The sequence below is a fragment of the Ranitomeya imitator genome, chromosome 6 (genome assembly GCF_032444005.1).
Source record: "Ranitomeya imitator isolate aRanImi1 chromosome 6, aRanImi1.pri, whole genome shotgun sequence".
Classification (NCBI taxonomy): domain Eukaryota; kingdom Metazoa; phylum Chordata; class Amphibia; order Anura; family Dendrobatidae; genus Ranitomeya; species Ranitomeya imitator.
Genome location: NC_091287.1, coordinates 90155603 through 90172986, shown reverse-complemented (window position 1 = coordinate 90172986; position 17384 = coordinate 90155603). Strand labels below are relative to the sequence as shown.

Below are 17384 nucleotides of genomic sequence, written 5' to 3'. Positions count from 1 at the left end.
AGGATTCTGATCGCTGCTGCGTGTCAAACTGAACGATATCGCTAGCCAGGATGCTGCAACGTCACGGATCGCTAGCGATATCGTTTAGTGTGAAGGTACCTTTAGAGCTGATGCCTGCAGAAGGGAAACATGCACAATACAAGCAATAGTGGCCAGTGTTATTCCTCATATACACAGGACTGCTTATGAGAAGTTGTGACAGTACCATTATCCTTTAAGATTAACATGATCATGCACATGAGGCTGGAGTCACACATGAGAATATAAAACTATTTATTGAACACTGCTCACCAGTATTTACATTGAAGTAAACAATATACAGTCAGGTAACATTCCACTTACTACAGAGGTCTCCGGAGCACTTCTACTGAAGCACCAGAGCTAACAACCTAATGATAAAGATTGGGCTACAGCATTAACATGCACATCAATTGAAGGCTACAAAACACTTGCAAGTCTGTATTATAGATGCTTGACTTCAGTAGAAGATTCATAAAAAAAGGTCTAGACAGAGCCAATACATGTATGTATCAGATGCTCTACAAGGCCAGGTACATTTTTGGGGGGCCACATTTAGCCAAATTACTGGTGTGGTTTATTCAGAAACAGAAAAGAAAACAACCCAAATTAATAACCTTATGCTTCAGGTGGCCAAATGAAAAAATAAAATAAAAATCAGTAAAAAGAAAAAAGTCTACCAATGACTTTATTGCGCTTCATCTTCTGGACAAGAGTGCCATGTTAATCTTTCTTCATAAAACGCAATTACAACTTGAGGACATTTCATGTTTGCTTCTTTTGCTGGGACCAAATCCGCTTCATCCGAGTCTTTCCTGCAAGAATACGTCATATGTTCAAACCCACAGACTTATGCCAGACTCAAATTCAGACCAACAGTGAAGGTTGATGTAGAATAAATGTCACTATCGTCAAACTTCCTAACACCAAGAAGGAACACTTGTCAGAACAGACATGATAACTTGCACCTTTTGGCCTGAACTAGGTATAAATGGTCAAGTTTGCAGCTACCAGACCTTCTCTCAGGAGCAAGCACTGTTCAGTTAAGCGCAAGCTTAACACAGAGGGGAGACACCTGAAAGCAAACATGTCAAATCCTTGTCCATGCGCTGCACAGATGGCCAATGAGTTGTCATGTGGCATGTAACACGTCAGTCGGCAGCAACATGCGACTACAGGGGTGCCAAAAGCAGCACTATTACCTTTCACAGAAAATCAGTTGATTCAAGTTCGCCAAACTTGACAGAATGAACTCAAGGGCAGCTGCGCTATTACAGTTATGCATGTTGTATTCTGGAACACTGACATTTCAGGGAGGAAGAGGAGTGGGGGAAGAACACCTTTCTAAAGAAATCTGCTGGGATGAGTCTTGGATGACTAGTGAAAGATGCAGGTCCCTGGCAGCTTCTCCCCACCTTAATCTACAGAACAGACAAGTCTCACCACAAAATCCTAGGAGGTGGGGGGAGTAGACGCCAGACCCTGGCCTCTTGGACTAGTCAAAGAAACATAACCCAAACAGCCTTCTACAGTATGGCTTTTCGGAAACAGTGCACGGTTTCCTAGTCATACATGACTGCAATAACACAGCCATTCTCAAAGTCACTGCCAGGTTCCCTTTAATTGGCAAGTACCATCTAAAGCAGTGTTCCTTGAACTCTAGTCCTCACAGCCACAGCAAATCACATTCTCAGGACTTCCAGTGTTGTGCAGACAGTGCGGCAGTTTCTGACGGCTTGGTAATTCCATCACCTGTGCAATACTAAGGAAATCCTGAAAACATGATATGTTAGTCGTGTGAGGACTGGAGTTGGGAAACACTGCTGTAAAAGCTATATCCACCAACTTTATTTTCCAAATACATCAAGTCTGATTAAATATTTTTAATTTCCTACAGTTTGGGGTCTACAGGGCCTTAAAAGGGTTAAAAGTGGTGGTCCAAAGGCCAAAGAAAATTTTCATCTAAAACCCTAATTAGTGCTGAAAACTATTTTCTAATATACTTACATTAAGAATTCCCTACCGTTCCCTGAACTACCATAACTTACAGGGCACACCAACTTCCTAAATGGTTACACTTTAATAGAAAAATCCAGTGCATGCTGGGATACTCAAACCAAGGATTATCAGGGGCAGAGGCTGCTGTTACTGCCTCAGCCCCCACCCTGGAACAGAGTCAGACATGTTTCAGTGGCTGGGCCTTGTCCTAGTGCTTTGTGTGATCAGCGATCACTGCGCACACTGTTGACGGCTTAGATCAGCAGTGGCAAGTTAGCAACGTAGAGGAGAGTGCACTGTTAATGTGCGGCGTCAGAATACCTGGCGGCATGCAGACAAAAGTGCCACCTTCACAAGTGATGTCACTTGAGGAAGGCGGCAGGGAAATACAGGAGCAGTCAGATGGTGTAGTTAAACAGTAGGGAGTTTTAAATGCAAGCATATTAGAAATTAGTTTAGATTACGGCACCAAGTAGATGGGGATTTAAATGAAATTTATATAACTTTAAAGAGCACCAGCAGGGCGGTCCAGTCCAAAGGGTATCACTGGCCTTGGTCTGACGTTTTTCTTGCATCGCGTGGATGGCGCATCACTACCATCTACAACCATGCATAAGAGCCGGGAAAGGTCAAAGAGCTCCGATGCACTGAGTACTTTACTCTGCCCTAGTCAGGGCAGAGAAGTACATCTGCGCAGGAGCGCGATGCCAGGGAGACTGGAAGACGTAAGGACGTGTCATCCACACGAAGCAAGAAAGGACAGCATCACAAGAAAGGCATAGGACCAAGACCAGTGACACCCCTAGGACCACCCTACAGACAACTATAATAAAGGGTCTTTCTAGTCTTGCAGGTCGGGGGCAGATACAGCATTCTACAGGTTGGTTCATTTATATGGATAGCCCTGGGTGGGCCGTGTATATGGATACACCTCAATAAAAATGGGAATGGTTGGTGATATGAACTTCCTGTTTGTGGCACATTAGTATATGGGAGGGGGAAAACTTTTCAAGATGGGTGGTGACTAGTGATGAGCGAGTACTCGTTGCTGGGGTTATCCTGAGCACGCTCGGGTTATCGCCGAGTATTTGTTAGTGTTCGGAGATTAAGTTTTCATCTCCTCAGCTGAATGATTTACAGCTACTAGCCAGGCTGAGTACATGTGGGGTTGCCTGGTTTCTAGGGAATCCCCACATGTAATCAAGCTGGCTAGTAGCTCTAAGGCCATGTTCACACAGAGTCAGGTCCCTGCGGGTTCTCCCGCAGCGGATTTGATAAATCTGCAGGGCAAACCCGCTGCGGTTATCCCTACAGATTTATCACGTTTTGTCCTGCGGGTTCCGCTGCAGGATTTTACTCCTACTATTGATGCTGCATATGCAGCAATATGCAGCATCAATAGTAATGTTAAAAATAATAAAATGATATACTCACCCTCATACGTCCCGATCTCCTCGGCGCTGCACGCGGCGGTCCAGTTCCAAAGATGCTGTGCGAGAAGGACCTTCGTGATGTCACATTCATGTGACCACGACGTCACCGCAGGCCCTGGTCGCATAGCAACCTGAGACCGGACGGCCGCATGCAGCGCTGAGAGGTGAGTACAGCTTATTTTTTTATTTATTTTTTTTTTTACCCACAAATATGGTTCCCGGGGCCTGGAGGAGAGTCTCCTCTCCTCCACCCCGGGTACCACCCGCACATTATCCGCTTACTTCCTGCATGGTGGGCACAGCCCCATGCGGGAAGTAAGCGGATCAATGCATTCCTATGGGTGCAGAATCGCTGCGATTCTGCACAAAGTGACATGCTGCAGGTTTTTCCCCCAGCATGTGCACAGCGGTTTACAGGTTACTGTAAACGCTATGGAAACTGCTGCTGACCCGCAGCTGCAAAATCGCCGCGGGACGAGTTGTACTTTTACCATGTCTTGTACTAGAAGACAGGGAAAAAAATATAAAAATTGTAAGTTTGGTGAAATTGCAAACAAAAAGTGCAATCCCACACTTGTTTTTTGTTTGGCTTTTTTGCTAGGCTCACTAAATGCTAAAACTGACCTGCCATTATGATTCTCCAGGTCATTACGAGTTCAGAGACAAACATGTATAGGTTATTTTTTATCTAAGTGGTATAAAAAAATTCCAAACTTTGGTTAAAAAAAAAAAAAAAAAACAAGTGTTTGACAGTGTCATTTAACTAGTTAATAGCGGCAGGTGGATTGCAATTCCACCCGCTGCTATTGCGCACATGTCAGCTGTACAAAACAGCGCCAGAGCCCACAAAGGGGGAAGACACGACATGCGCTGTACTAGTATGGTGCATGTCGTGAAGGGGTTAATAGCCGAACACTAACAAATGCTCGGAGATTTCCTGAGCATGCTCGGGTTAACGCGAGCAACGAGTACACTAGCTCACCACTAGTGGTGACCATGGTGGCCATTTTGAAGCTAACTTTATAAATGGGCCGCCCTGTATAATGCTGTATATCAGGCCTGAAAGGTGGTGGCCGTATCTCATACCTGTCAAACCTGGTGACAGGTTCCCTTTAACAGACAACCACTTTAGTCAGATGCCAAAGTTATATCAATTACCTATTGTATTTCTATTGGCGAGAAGTAGGGTATTTGATAATAGCTACAGGATTAGATTTTTTACCTGCCACTCTGGAGATACATTAGATCTACACAGGAGTTGTAGGAGGTAGATGAAAAATGAAGCTACTCAGCAAGCGGTTTTTAATAACAAACTTTTTGCATATATTTAGGGATTTAACAAAAAAAATGCAGCAATTTAAACAGTGTCCACTCCCCAATAATTGCAGCGAAGTTGAAACTAGGGGAAAAACGTTATTGCACCAGATCACATAACCAGAGAACATTACATACCATTTCATAAGGAACATCAGCTCCCCGCTGCTGTCTGTAGCGCCAATTATCCTCTCTGGTTCCAAACCTCTAGTGAAGCCTCTTGGTTTGTCAGCCTAAACAATGTTATGAAAAAAAAACAAACAAACGTTGGAACACAACACCAGCACAAAGCAGCAACAGGATCCCCAACGCAAGCAATATTGAATACATGATTTGGCAAGGACTGAGCAACCATTTGATAGGAGTTTCATGACTCACATTAAAGGTACCGTCACACTTAGCGACGCTGCAGCGATACCGACAACGATCCGGATCGCTGCAGCGTCGCTGTTTGGTCGCAGGAGAGCTGTCACACAGACTGCTCTCCAGCGACCAACGATGCCGGTAACCAGGGTAAACATCGGGTAACTAAGTGCAGGGCCGCGCTTAGTAACCCGATGTTTACCCTGGTTACCATCCTAAAAGTAAAAAAAAAAAAAAAAAAAACAAACACTACATACTTACCTACAGCCGTCTGTCCTCCAGCGCTGTGCTCTGCACTCCTCCTGTACTGTCTGAGCACAGCGGCCGGAAAGCAGAGCGGTGACGTCACCGCTCTGCTTTCCGGCTGACCGGCGCTCACAGCCAGTACAGGAGGAGAGCAGAGCACAGCGCTGGAGGACAGACGGCTGTAGGCAAGTATGTAGTGTTTGGTTTTTTTTACTTTTAGGATGGTAACCAGGGTAAACATCGGGTTACTAAGCGCGGCCCTGCGCTTAGTTACCCGATGTTTACCCTGGTTACCAGCGAAGACATCGCTGAATCAGTGTCACACACGCCGATTCAGCGATGTCTACGGGGAGTCCAGCGACGAAATAAAGTTCTGGACTTTCTTCCCCGACCAGCGACAGCACAGCAGGGGCCTGATCGCTGCTGCCTGTCACACTGGACGATATCGCTAGCGAGGACGCTGCAACGTCACGGATCGCTAGCGATATCGTCTAGTGTGACGGTACCTTAAGAAGGAAGAATTGGGCACCCAATGCTTTTATTTGTATTGAAGATAACCACATAAGAAACCTCTGGCAGTGGCTTATAATGGGGGTGAGAGGGTAATACCAAACCAGACAAGTTGGACAAAAAAAAACAAACCGTATTTAAAAGCAACAGTGTGAACACATTGCTATATTATATCTAGCAGTTAAAAAAAAAAAAAAAAAAAAAAAAAGCACAGTATTGTGATGTCACCACAAAGTGTGTCACTCAGAGCAGCGACCCACTATATAGGCTCCCCGACAGGGCAGTGGGCTTATACACTCAGTGTTAAGAACCTCATCTTCAGTTTCAAAGAATAGGTTTACCTCTAGTGGCTAATATTTAGATGTGTGGTTAAGCTCTCTGCCAATTACAGCACACTCAAAATTAAAACACTTCCAAACCTGTTCCAATTGCGTTAGAGAACATAAGTGATTACATTGTCAACCATCAGTGAGAATTAGGAGATCATAATACCGATTCTCGTTTCTTTTTTGTCTTGCTTTCTTCAGATTCACTGTCTGACACAGATTTTCGCTTGTTGCCATCGGTTTTTTCTTTGCCAGCTTTTTGAGAGTTGAGAAAAGCTTCAATTAACTCTGGACAATCCAAGTTTTCTTCTGGTTCCCAAGTATTGTCTGCGCTGTAAGACAAAGATGACTAAGAATAGTATACATTCTCATACAGAACAAAATAAATCTACAAGTTTTGAGAAAGACAAAAAAAAAAAAAAACACAAATATGTACTAAAGGCTAGTTTATAAACAAAGCATGCATGTCGTTTATTTTCTGCTGCAGATTACCTTGCAGTAAATCTACAGTACCACCATAGCAAGAAATTTTACTAAAAAAACTACAGCAAACTAATCAGTATATATGTATAGGATTAAAATATAACTTTTACTGTAATCTCATTAATAAACAACAGTGTAACAAATGCAAAAACAAAGTGCAAGGTGCATCAGACAGACAAACACCAATAGTGATTTGCGCTTTTAGATCAGCATTTTGATCTAGTGCCTATGGCCAAATCCAATACTGAAAAGTACTGATCTCTAAATAGAGGTATCTACGGTAGCTTTCAAAAATATTTAGGTTATTAGTAGCTTTTCACAAAAAAAAAAAAAAAACTCCTAGGAGCATGGTTACCCTCATATAGCGCAAAAACACATTGGAGTTTAACGCTCACGTTCTGGGTTTGAGACAATAGATATTGTATATATATATATATATATATATATATATATATATATATATATATATATATATATATATGCAATTAGGATTATACCACAGGCTGATTATAGCAAACTAATCAGTGCTGAGGATTTTAAATCCTTACTATGGTGTATATGTTAAAGGGGTTTTCCACTTTTAGGTCCAAGCGAGTCCAGTATTGTGAAATTAAGCCACATTTAGTTTACTCGGGGGTAAAACTATAATAAAAGGGAACCTGCACCAGAAAAAACAAAAATGCTATTAACCTGCAGGTGAATAGGGTTAGAATGCTTGCTGGCGCCTGCACGTAGGACGAATGTGGCATGGAGAAAGTCAATTTTATTCTCCCCTGCAGCGTTCTGGTTTCAATCACAGAGTAGGTGCCAACACTGGTTCAGTCACCGCTCTGACAATAGAGCGGCGGCAGTAACCGTACCACTGGCCAACACTCAGCTGTACAAAACCGCATCGGCATACTATTACGCGCAATGTTGGAAAGGGGTTAAGCTACGTGTGGACACCGACCAGCATTATAATGCTGTTAACCTGCAGATTAACAGCACTTTTTCTGATGAAATGTTTCCTTTAAGAGATTGAAATCTGCATGTTTTTACTTTCAAAAACTGATGAAATAGTGACCTAATGTCACCAGTATATATACCACTAGTACTTACAATATATTAACACTTTGGATGATTCATTGTTACGTATACTACAGAATGTTTTGTGCCAAAATGACATGTTACTGGGATGTAGGTAAACTTTTACCTAAAGCCCCCGTCACACATAGCGAGATCGCTGCTGAGTCACAAGTTTTGTGACGCAACAGCCACCTCAGTAGCGATCTCGCTATGTGTGACACGTAGCAGCGACCAGGCCCCTGCTGTGAGATCGCTGGTCGTGTCGGAATGGCCTGGACCGTTTTTTGATCGTTGAGGTCCCGCTGGGTAGCACACATCGCTGTGTTTGACACCTTACCAACGACCTCGTTGACAGGACGTCCCATTGAATCGTCATGAAATAGCATCGTTGTACAGGTCGCCACATCGCTGCTGCGTCGTTGGGGAGATCTCACTGTGTGACATCTCACCAGCGACCACATAGCGACGCAGCAACGATCCCTGACAGGTCGTATCGTTGTCGGGATCGCTTAAGCGTCGCTATGTGTGACGGGGCCTTAACACATCATGCCAAACAACCTGAGGGAAGGGTTTATGGTCTTCTCCCACCACTGACAGCTCTATATGTGCAACTCATGAATTGACTCCACAACTGCAGCTAATAAACAGCCATTTCAATGAAAACTTAAAAAAAAAAAAAAAAAAAAAAAAGCACGAACAGAGCAGAAATCAGGGTCACTTGCTACCTAAGGCTATACTGTGTTTCCAAGTGCAGTAATCATCCATTAGTATGGATCCAGCAGTAATCATGTCAAAAAAGTTGAGCAAGCACAACTCAGTTTTTTTAAAAACTGATTTTAGCTGGATCGGATTTTAAACATTTAAGTATCATATTTTTCAGATTATAAGACGCACCCCAAATTTTGAGGAGAAAAATAAGAGAAAAAAAAAAATTGGTGATGCTTCTTATAATCCTTGCATCTTATTGCTTACCGGGGGTGGTGGCTGCAGTGAAGCGGGGTCCCAGGGTCGCTGCTGGAGGAGGCAGAATGGGGTGATGCTCCAGGCCGCAGGCAGGGATGAGTGAGTGCTCCGATGTGTGGCGTGCTGCTGCGGGGTGTCTCTGGGTGCCCGGCGCCATTTTGCGACAGGCCAGAGCCCCGGCACTCCACGTGCGCTGGTCTCCGGGAATATGGCCAGCGCACGTGGAACCCTTGAAGTGCCGGGGCTCTGGCCTGTCGCAAAATGTCCGCACAGCGCCAGACACCCACGCAGCACCGCTGGGCACGGAGATACCCGCAGCAACGGTCAGCAGTCGCCAGGCACCCAGACAACAGCATCCTCCACCCTCCCACCCCCAGTCAGGCATGTTCGCTTTTTAAGATGCACCCCCTCTCCCCCCCCCCCCTCAAGTTTGGGGGTGGGGCAGGGAGCGCGTCTTTACAAAGCAAAAAAAATACGGTATATGGACAACAGATCATAGACCTAGAAGAAAAGCTGACCAATTTTACTTAAGGTACCTTTACACTAAATGACTTACCAACGATCACGACCAGCGATATGACCTGGCCGTGATCGTTGGTAAGTCGTTGTGTGCTCGCTGGGGAGCTGTCACATAGACAGCTCTCTCCAGTGACCAACGATCGGGGGAACGACTTCGGCATCGTTGAAACTCTTCAACGATGCCGAAGTCCCCCTGCAGCACCCGGGTAACCATCGGGTTACTAAGTGCAGGGCCGTGCTTAGTAACCCGATATTAACCCTGGTTACCATAGTAAAAGTTAAAAAAAAAAAACACTGCATACTCACATTCTGATGTCCGTCACGTCCCCCGCCGGCGTCAGGGTTAAAACTGCTTTCGGCAAGAGCGCTGCTAATGCACGCGCTGCTGCCGAGAGTTTCCCTGCACTGTGTCAGCGCCGGCAGTAACAGGGGTGACGTCACTGCTGTGCTCTGCTTTACGGCCGGCGCTGACAGTGGACGCCGGGGGACGTGACAGACATCAGAATGCGTGTTTTTTTTTTACTTTTACAATGGTAACCAGGGTAAATATCGGGTTGCCAAGCGTGGCCCTGCGCTTAGTAACCCAATATTTACCCTGGTTACAAGTGAACACATCGCTGGATCGGCATCACACACGCCGATCCAGCAATGTTAGCGGTGATCAGCGACCAAAAAAATGGTCCTGATCATTCCCCAATGACCAACGATCTCCCAGCAGGGGCCTGATCGTTGGTCGTTGTCACACATAACGAGATCGTTGCTACGTCACCAGAAGCATGACGTTGCAACGATATCTATATGTAGACCAATCCGAGGACTCAAAAAGTAGTGGAAACAAAATAGATTTATTGAAGTCACAACCAGTCATACAAAATGCCAACGTTTCGGCCAAAGCCTTTATCCAGGCATTTATCTGTATGGTGGTAGAGGACACAGCATGTGAAGCGAGGCAAACAGGAAAAGAGCGCTGCCTATAGAGAACGGGGCAGATAGGATAAGGATTAACAAGAAACTCGCCTAATTTATTGTCGATAACTTTTAATGCACAGAAACGATGAGATAAGCGAATTTCTTTGGTGATATCTGACGTAGGATCATGAGTGATCCGAAGATAAGTGTCAGAATCGCTTAATTGAGAGCGGATCTCATTAACATAATATGGTCTGTCCTTAATGAGATCCGCTCTTAATTAAGCGATTCTGACACTTATCTTCGGATCACTCATGATCCTACGTCAGATATCACCAAAGAAATTGGCTTATTATCTCATCGTTTCTGTGCATTAGGAGTTAGACAATAAATTAGGCGAGTTTCTTGTTAATCCTTATCCTATCTGCCCCGTTCTCTATAGGCAGCGCCAGTGATCCCCAACTCCAGGCCTCGAGGGCCGCAAACAGTGCAGGTTTTCAGGATTTCCTTAGTATTGCACAGGGGTTGGAATCATCACCTGTGCAGATGATCACATTACCACCGATGCAATACTAAAGAAATCCTGAAAACCTGCACTGTTGGCGGCCCTCGAGGCCTGGAGTTGGGGACCCCTGGGTAGCGCTCTTTTCCTGTTTGCCTCGCTTCACATGCTTTGTCCTCTACCACCATACAGATAAATGCCTGGATAAAGGCTTTGGCCGAAACATTGGCATTTTGAATGACTGGTTGTGACTTCAATAAATCTATTTTGTTTCCACTACTTTTTGAGTCCTCGGATTGGTCTACAATCTACATATATATATATTATATTTTTTCTGAGAACTCTGTTATACTTGGATTAAGATCCCCCTGACCTTTTTGTACGGTTGCAACGATATCATTAACGATATCGTTATGTGTGACGGTACCTTTAGGTTCAATTGATTAGTAAACTGGCCCAGATGCATATAAACCAATAAAGCTGTAAGTGCATTGTCCATAGCCAATGAATAGTAATTGTTTACCATCTCCAGGGTGCATGGATCTATAAAGTGGGCTAGCAGGATTATTCAAGAGCAGTGCTTCAAAATAGGTATTCAAAAACAAAGCTCCTTACTGTGAAGTAAACAATGGGTTAAAAGAGTAAACTTTGAGCAGTCCTATAATATCCTGCCACAGCTTTGCAGGCTGGGTCTCCACAGGTGAGAATGTAAAGTTCCAATGCAAGACCCCCCCACAATGGGGAAAATGAACTGATAATTCTGCATCTTGTGCCCCTTTCACATTGCATTCATCCCAGTGCTTAGTGGTTCCGTCAGGGCTTCCATCCGAACTCAACGCAGAAAAGCATTTCAGAGTATATGCTGAGGGAGCCATTAACTATAATGGTGCCAGCAGAGCATCATTTTTTGGGGTGTATATTCCTACCAGAGGCGGACACTCAGAAGCAGTCCATTACATCTAAGTGTCCACCTACTGTAGGCGTATATGCCCCTACACGATGCACGATAACTGTCCACACCACTAGTCAAAAGCCCCATCTTCCCAAATTCAGTTTTGCGGGGGCGAGGACGTAAGCCCCAATGAGACAACTGAGTATAGGAATGAAATGAGAAAGCCTTAAAGACAACCAAGCAGCAGGACAGATGGTAGAGACCAGAACATGGTCACTCCTGTCAAACAAGTACCATTTCACGATTGATGGTAAATGCCAACCTCTGCACCATGAACACCCTTGTATGTACTCTGGCTTTAACTAGTATATATCAACGTATACATGACTGCACCTCTGGAAAATCAAAGGAAACAATATTTGAGAGAAAACACATTTATCTTTTGACCAAGAGTTTGGGAAAGGTGGGTGGGCCATGACACTTACTCTGTGAACCCTTTCCACTTTAGATAATATTCAACCTTCCCATTTACAACACGTCTGTCCAGAACCTTTTCAACTACAAACTCTTCAGGTTCTGCTTCTTCCACTTTCTTGCCCTTTCCATTCTGCTTCTTCCCCATTTTCTGTCAAGGTGACAATAAAATTAGAAAAAAAAATTATAAAGTACTAAACAGGCCAAAAACATTAGCTTTTAAATTATGTATCATATATACATCCCTTAAAAATGTAAAGGGGTTGTATCAAGTTAATAAGTCATCCCTTATGGGATTTGGGACAACTTACTGATTGCTGGGGATTTAACTGCTGGGACCCCCCCACTAATCCGGAGAACAAGACTTAGCCATGTCTGGGGCATTTGTAACTCCACTCTATATAGATAGCAATCACGCAGGACCCTGCAATCGGGTTCAGTGGGGATCCCATTGATAAGACCCCCAGCAATTAATAAGTTATCACCCATCACAGCTATGAGATTTGTACAACCCCTTTAAAAGTTTCTCATGCATTTAAAGCATAAAAGATATAACTAAGGTTTTGTGGTAGAAGTGTAAATGACCATGCAGTGCTCCAACTTTAATAAGATCTGGTAAAATCCAGGAAAGTAGCATGAATTTCCTCATCCGCCATTAGCTGTTCAGCTACACAGAAACCATGAGCCAGCAGTAGGCAGTGTGGTGGGGATTGTCACTAATGTGCCACAACACAGACTGAGCGCAACCGCTACTTTCAGCAAAATGGTAGATCTACTATATAATTGCCTAAGGGTCACTTCTGTCTTTCTGTCTGTCCTTTCTTTCTGTCACGGATATTCATTGGTCGCGGCCTCTGTCTGTCATGGAAATCCAAGTCGCTGATTTTTGCCATGACCAATCAGCGACGGGCGGCGGTGTAACGCACTCCATTAACGCAACTATTAACCCCGTGTGACCAACTTTTTTTTTTACTATCGATGCTGCGTATGCGTATGTAAACGTTATTCTCACCCTCAGACGTTGCGTCCTGTCCGCGGCAGTGCAAGCAGCAGGTTCCGGTGCCAAGGATGCTATGCAAGAAGGACCTGCCATGACGTCACAGTCATTGACCGCGACGTCATCACAGGTCCTGAGCTCATACCAACCCTGGGACCGGAAGATGCCGCGTGCACCGAACACAGCCGCCAGGACTACAAGGGCCCCTCGGAAGGGAAGTATGTTTATTTTTTATTTTAAGTCTTTTTTAACCTCTTACCTACATGGCTGGGCAATATGCTACGTGGCAATATACTATGTGGACATGCATATTCTAGAATACCCGATGCGTTAGAATCGGGCCACCATCTAGTTTCACATAACAGGAAAGAAAATTAAATAGCAGTGAAGAACTGCAAGGTGCATGGCATGTGATGGGGTTTCCCACTACACAGATATGGACTACTTATTCTTAGGATGGGACTTCAATCTCAGGGCAGGGGTGAGAGCCCTCCCCCCACAACAGAACCACTGATCTGCTACCAAAAGCTCTGGCTGGATGCAAACAATGCATGGAGTGGACAACACTGCCCTGGCACACTGGAACGGCTGCTGCAGCTCTGCTCCTGAATGAATAGTTAATCCACAACAGCTGAGCAGACGCTGAACAGTGAGGTAGCCAACGGTGGAGTTTAGGTTCTGTTCACACAACCAGTGGCACATTTTGTTTCTAAACTAGACTGTTGCATTAAAGTGTAACCATTTTTTTTTTAATTTAGTATCTGCATGTAGTGTAGTGCGCGTATCAATATACACAATTACCATTGCTCTCCAGGATACAGCGCCATTCTGCTCCACTTCTCAGTGACATCTGCAGATTCCCCGGGGTCATGCTGTGCTTTTACAGTGCAACTTTATGGAGCCTCCGAGCAGTTCTCTATAGACTACACTGTAAGAGACTTGTGGCTCACAGAGCGAGTCGGAGTCTGAATTGCAGTGATGTCAGGAAAATGGTGCTGGACACGGAGAGGGGGGTAGGTGGCTATATCAATCTACTAAAAATACATATTTATATGGGAGTGCTTCCTGCATCCAGCAGAAGGGACCCATTGATTATGTTTTGGCTTTTTTTCCCTCAAGAAAGTTCTGCATTCTTGACTTTTCTGTGGACTCCATTGAAGTCAATAGCCCCTTCCCCACACTTCAGTGTGCATAAGGCTACGTTCACATTAGCGTTACGCTAATGTGCGTCGGCGACGCACCCCTATGTTTAACATAGGGGACGCGTGCGTTTTTTGTTAGTGTTTTTCGACATGTGCGTCGTTTTCGACGCTAGAGTCGGACGCACGAAAATGCAACAAGTTGCATTTTTCGTGCGTCCGATTTTCGTCAAAAAACAACGCACGCGTCGCAAAACGCAACGTTTTTGGTGCGTCGCGCGTTGCGTCGCCGACGCACCGGCGCGCAACGCTAATGTGAACGTAGCCTAACAGATTCAGTAGGTAATTTGTTTCTAAAACGAACAACCAGAAGGTGTCCCAGTTAGCGGGGGTCTCATATCAATGACTTGTATTAAAGACTGGTCATCAGTACAGGTACTATGTAAATACTGGCTGTAGCTTCTGGCCATAATGAATGGTCGGGGTAATGTTGGGCCTGTAGTGGACTATGTTAGAGCACTGCATTACCCATTACACAAGGTCCCTTCACCTGCGCAGACACCGATGCCTGCAGCCATGTTGGAGCAGTGTACACAGAGGCAGCCCCTATGTACGCGGCCTCCATCCATTCTGGGTGTGCATCCAGCAGGCGCTGTAATAAAGCTGTAGCCGGGGGCTGCATCATTAAGCCGCGCAAATAAGCACCGTGCGAGATCCCGGGCACACCCCGCTCGGCGCGGCCGCCGCCCCCACCTACCGGATAGTGCTCGGTGGCCGCACTGCTCCTGATCACCCTAGGCCTGGTGTGAGCGCGGCCCCGCCCCTGTGCACGCATGCGCAGTACAGCCCGGGAGACTATTCGCGGGGCTGACCATCCTCTCACTACCACCGGGAATGACGCGCATGCGGCCCCCAGAGCGGCCACCGGGCCCGCACCCCTGTATACATGACTTATACATAACAATAGAAGAGTCACTTACTACCTGCGTCTCCAGACTGGCCTGCATTTAATACTATTATCTGGTCCCCTTATCGCCGTGCGGCTCTATGAAGTCCTGTGTGTGAAATACATAGAGCTTTTAGTACATGCAGGTCTCTGGCGAATACACAGATACACGGCGAGGACTACACGGCCACCACTGCAGCGCTCATGTCGGGACTCTGTCGCGACTGCTAGAGAGGTGCAGAGATTACAGCCCGGCGCGGGCTATGGCGGCAGCACAAAGGTGGTCCTGCCGGGACCGGCCACCACACACTTGCCGGGCTCACTACCGAGCTCCGCCACAGGAGCGGCGGCGGGGAAGGAGCGAGTGAGCCGGCGCCCGCCGCACGTGCCCGGGATTTCCCGCCTGCACGCCGCAGACATACAATGGCGGGAAAGAGCCGTTACTGAAGCACCGCCACACAACGCCATCTTGCCCCATCATCCCGCCCGCACAACAGCCCCGGGGTCCAGGACCGACCTCAGGCCGCTACCCCGGCACGCAGCGCAGCAATACCGGCACATGCCCGCCACCTACCTCTCTGCCGCTTCTCCCGGTGCTGCTCCTCAGTCACTTCTCACCGACAACCGCCTTCTACTGCCGCGTACAACGTCACGGCGCGGGTGGGCGTGGCGTGCTGATGACGTAGTAGAACAATGGGCTCGAGCTTTCTGGCGGGGATTTTACTGGCGGGAACGTTAACCACTTCGCTGCTGTGGAAGTGCAGTCTGGTGGTGTGCACCATGCACTCGGCTCACGTGTGAGCACCACAGGGTTAAGTGTGTGTGTGTGTGTGTGTGTGTGTGTGTGTGTGTGTGTGATGCGACCGTTCCCAATAAGGGTATGTGTCCACGTGCAGTGAACGCTGCGTGTTTGACGCTGCATAGAGCCGCAGCGTCTAACACGCAGCGTCCAGATGTTACAGCATAGTGGAGGGGATTTAATGAAATCCCGTCTCCACTATGCGTGGTAACACGCACGCGGCGGCCCTGTGACTCCGGACATGCTGCGCGTCTTTTCAGATCGCAGCATGTCCGTATATCTTGCGGCGACGCTCCGTCGCCGCAAGATATAGCACAGGGCCCTATGGTGGGGAGCGATGATGCCGGATGTGTGCTGTGAACACATCCGGCATCATCGCGTCCCAGAAAGGGGGCGGGGCTTACCGCAGAGCGGCTAAGCCGCTCCAGCGATACCGCCGGCCATCCTGAACGTGGACACGCAGCCTAAGGCTGAGTATTTAGAGCGCTCATCAAGAATGGACTGTAAGCATTCCGTCAATACTGGTGATTTATTGCACATACATAATTTTATAATCGCATATAGAAAGGGGTGGTTAGTTACCATAGTGTCTAGCTCCTCTGTTATTGGTTATCTAAATCTATATGGAATATTGTGATTAATGCACATATGAATGCTGATTAAAGGGACACTCACCTGAATTTGGAGGGAACAATCTTCAGCCATGGAGGCGGGGTTTTCGGGTGTTTGATTCACCCTTTCCTTACAGCCGGCTGCAATATTGGATTGAAGTTCATTCTCTGTCCTCCGAAGAACATGCCTGCACAAGGCAAGATTGCCTTGTGCAGGCGTGTACTATGGAGGACAGAGAATGAACTTCAATATTGCAGCCGGCTGTAAGGAAAGGGTGAATCAAACACCCGAAAACCCCGCCTCCATGGCTGAAGATTGTTCCCTCCAAATTCAGGTGACAGAGTCCCTTTAAGCAACTAAAATGTAGCTCTCTGCATCTAGGACAAAGTTGAGACATCTGATCATCACTTAATACATCTGGTGCTGTTCCGCTTTCGGGTGTCTGGAAAGTACCGAGGAACCATCTCTCAGTACGGGTATCACTCAGGCCAGGCACTCCATATCCTCGTAAGGCCCAGTATCCCCTGCCCATTGCCCAGAATCAAGCTGTCTCTGACCAACTGAAGATCTACCTGGAACTAGGAATCATTGTTCCTTGCACATCGCCTTGCAATACCCCGCTTTTCCCGGTCAAGAAAAAAACTGTAAAAGGAGAGCCAGCCAAGTTCAGAATGGTACATGACCTGAGAGATGTGAATGACACCACGATGTATGAAACTCCAATTGTGCCAAATCTGCAAACTCTGCTCTCAAATGTGCCTTCCACAACAAAAGTGTTCACAGTGACAGACCTGGCTAATGTTTTCTTCAGTGTTCCCATTCACCCGGATGACCAGTACCTGTTTGCCTTAACACACCATGGGGGACAGCACACAT

General features: G+C 46.3%; 1 protein-coding gene across 4 annotated transcripts; it reads right to left on the bottom strand.

Annotated features, from left to right (window-relative positions):
• Positions 1 to 256: 256 nt before the first annotated feature.
• On the bottom strand, positions 257 to 15806 carry CBX3 (chromobox 3). 4 transcript variants are annotated; one of them, XM_069729889.1, is made up of 6 exons: positions 15672 to 15803; positions 15132 to 15206; positions 12027 to 12166; positions 6375 to 6540; positions 4902 to 4996; positions 257 to 833 (listed from the first exon to the last, which is right to left on the bottom strand). In XM_069729889.1, the coding sequence occupies exons 2-6, from the start codon at positions 15156 to 15158 to the stop codon at positions 707 to 709; spliced, it is 555 nt and encodes a 184-aa protein (XP_069585990.1). In that variant the 5' UTR covers positions 15159 to 15206; positions 15672 to 15803; the 3' UTR covers positions 257 to 706. The 4 variants fall into 4 exon arrangements, with proteins under 4 accessions (XP_069585990.1, XP_069585991.1, XP_069585992.1 ...); XM_069729890.1 differs by having other exon boundaries at positions 15135 to 15206; XM_069729891.1 differs by lacking the exon at positions 15132 to 15206 and having other exon boundaries at positions 15672 to 15806.
• Positions 15807 to 17384: the final 1578 nt, after the last annotated feature.

What these genes read in the sequence shown, in the direction of transcription:
- CBX3 (XM_069729888.1), bottom strand. Translation starts at nt 14,986, where the DNA reads ATGCGTGCACAGGGGCGGGGCCGCGCTCACACCAGGCCTAGGGTGATC. An exon ending in CGGCCACCGAGCACTATCCG is followed by an intron (nt 12,167 to 14,908) that starts GTAGGTGGGGGC and finishes TCACCTTGACAG; the next exon opens with AAAATGGGGAAGAAGCAGAA. An exon ending in CAAAAAAGAAACGAGAATCG is followed by an intron (nt 4,997 to 6,374) that starts GTATTATGATCT and finishes AACATTGTTTAG; the next exon opens with GCTGACAAACCAAGAGGCTT.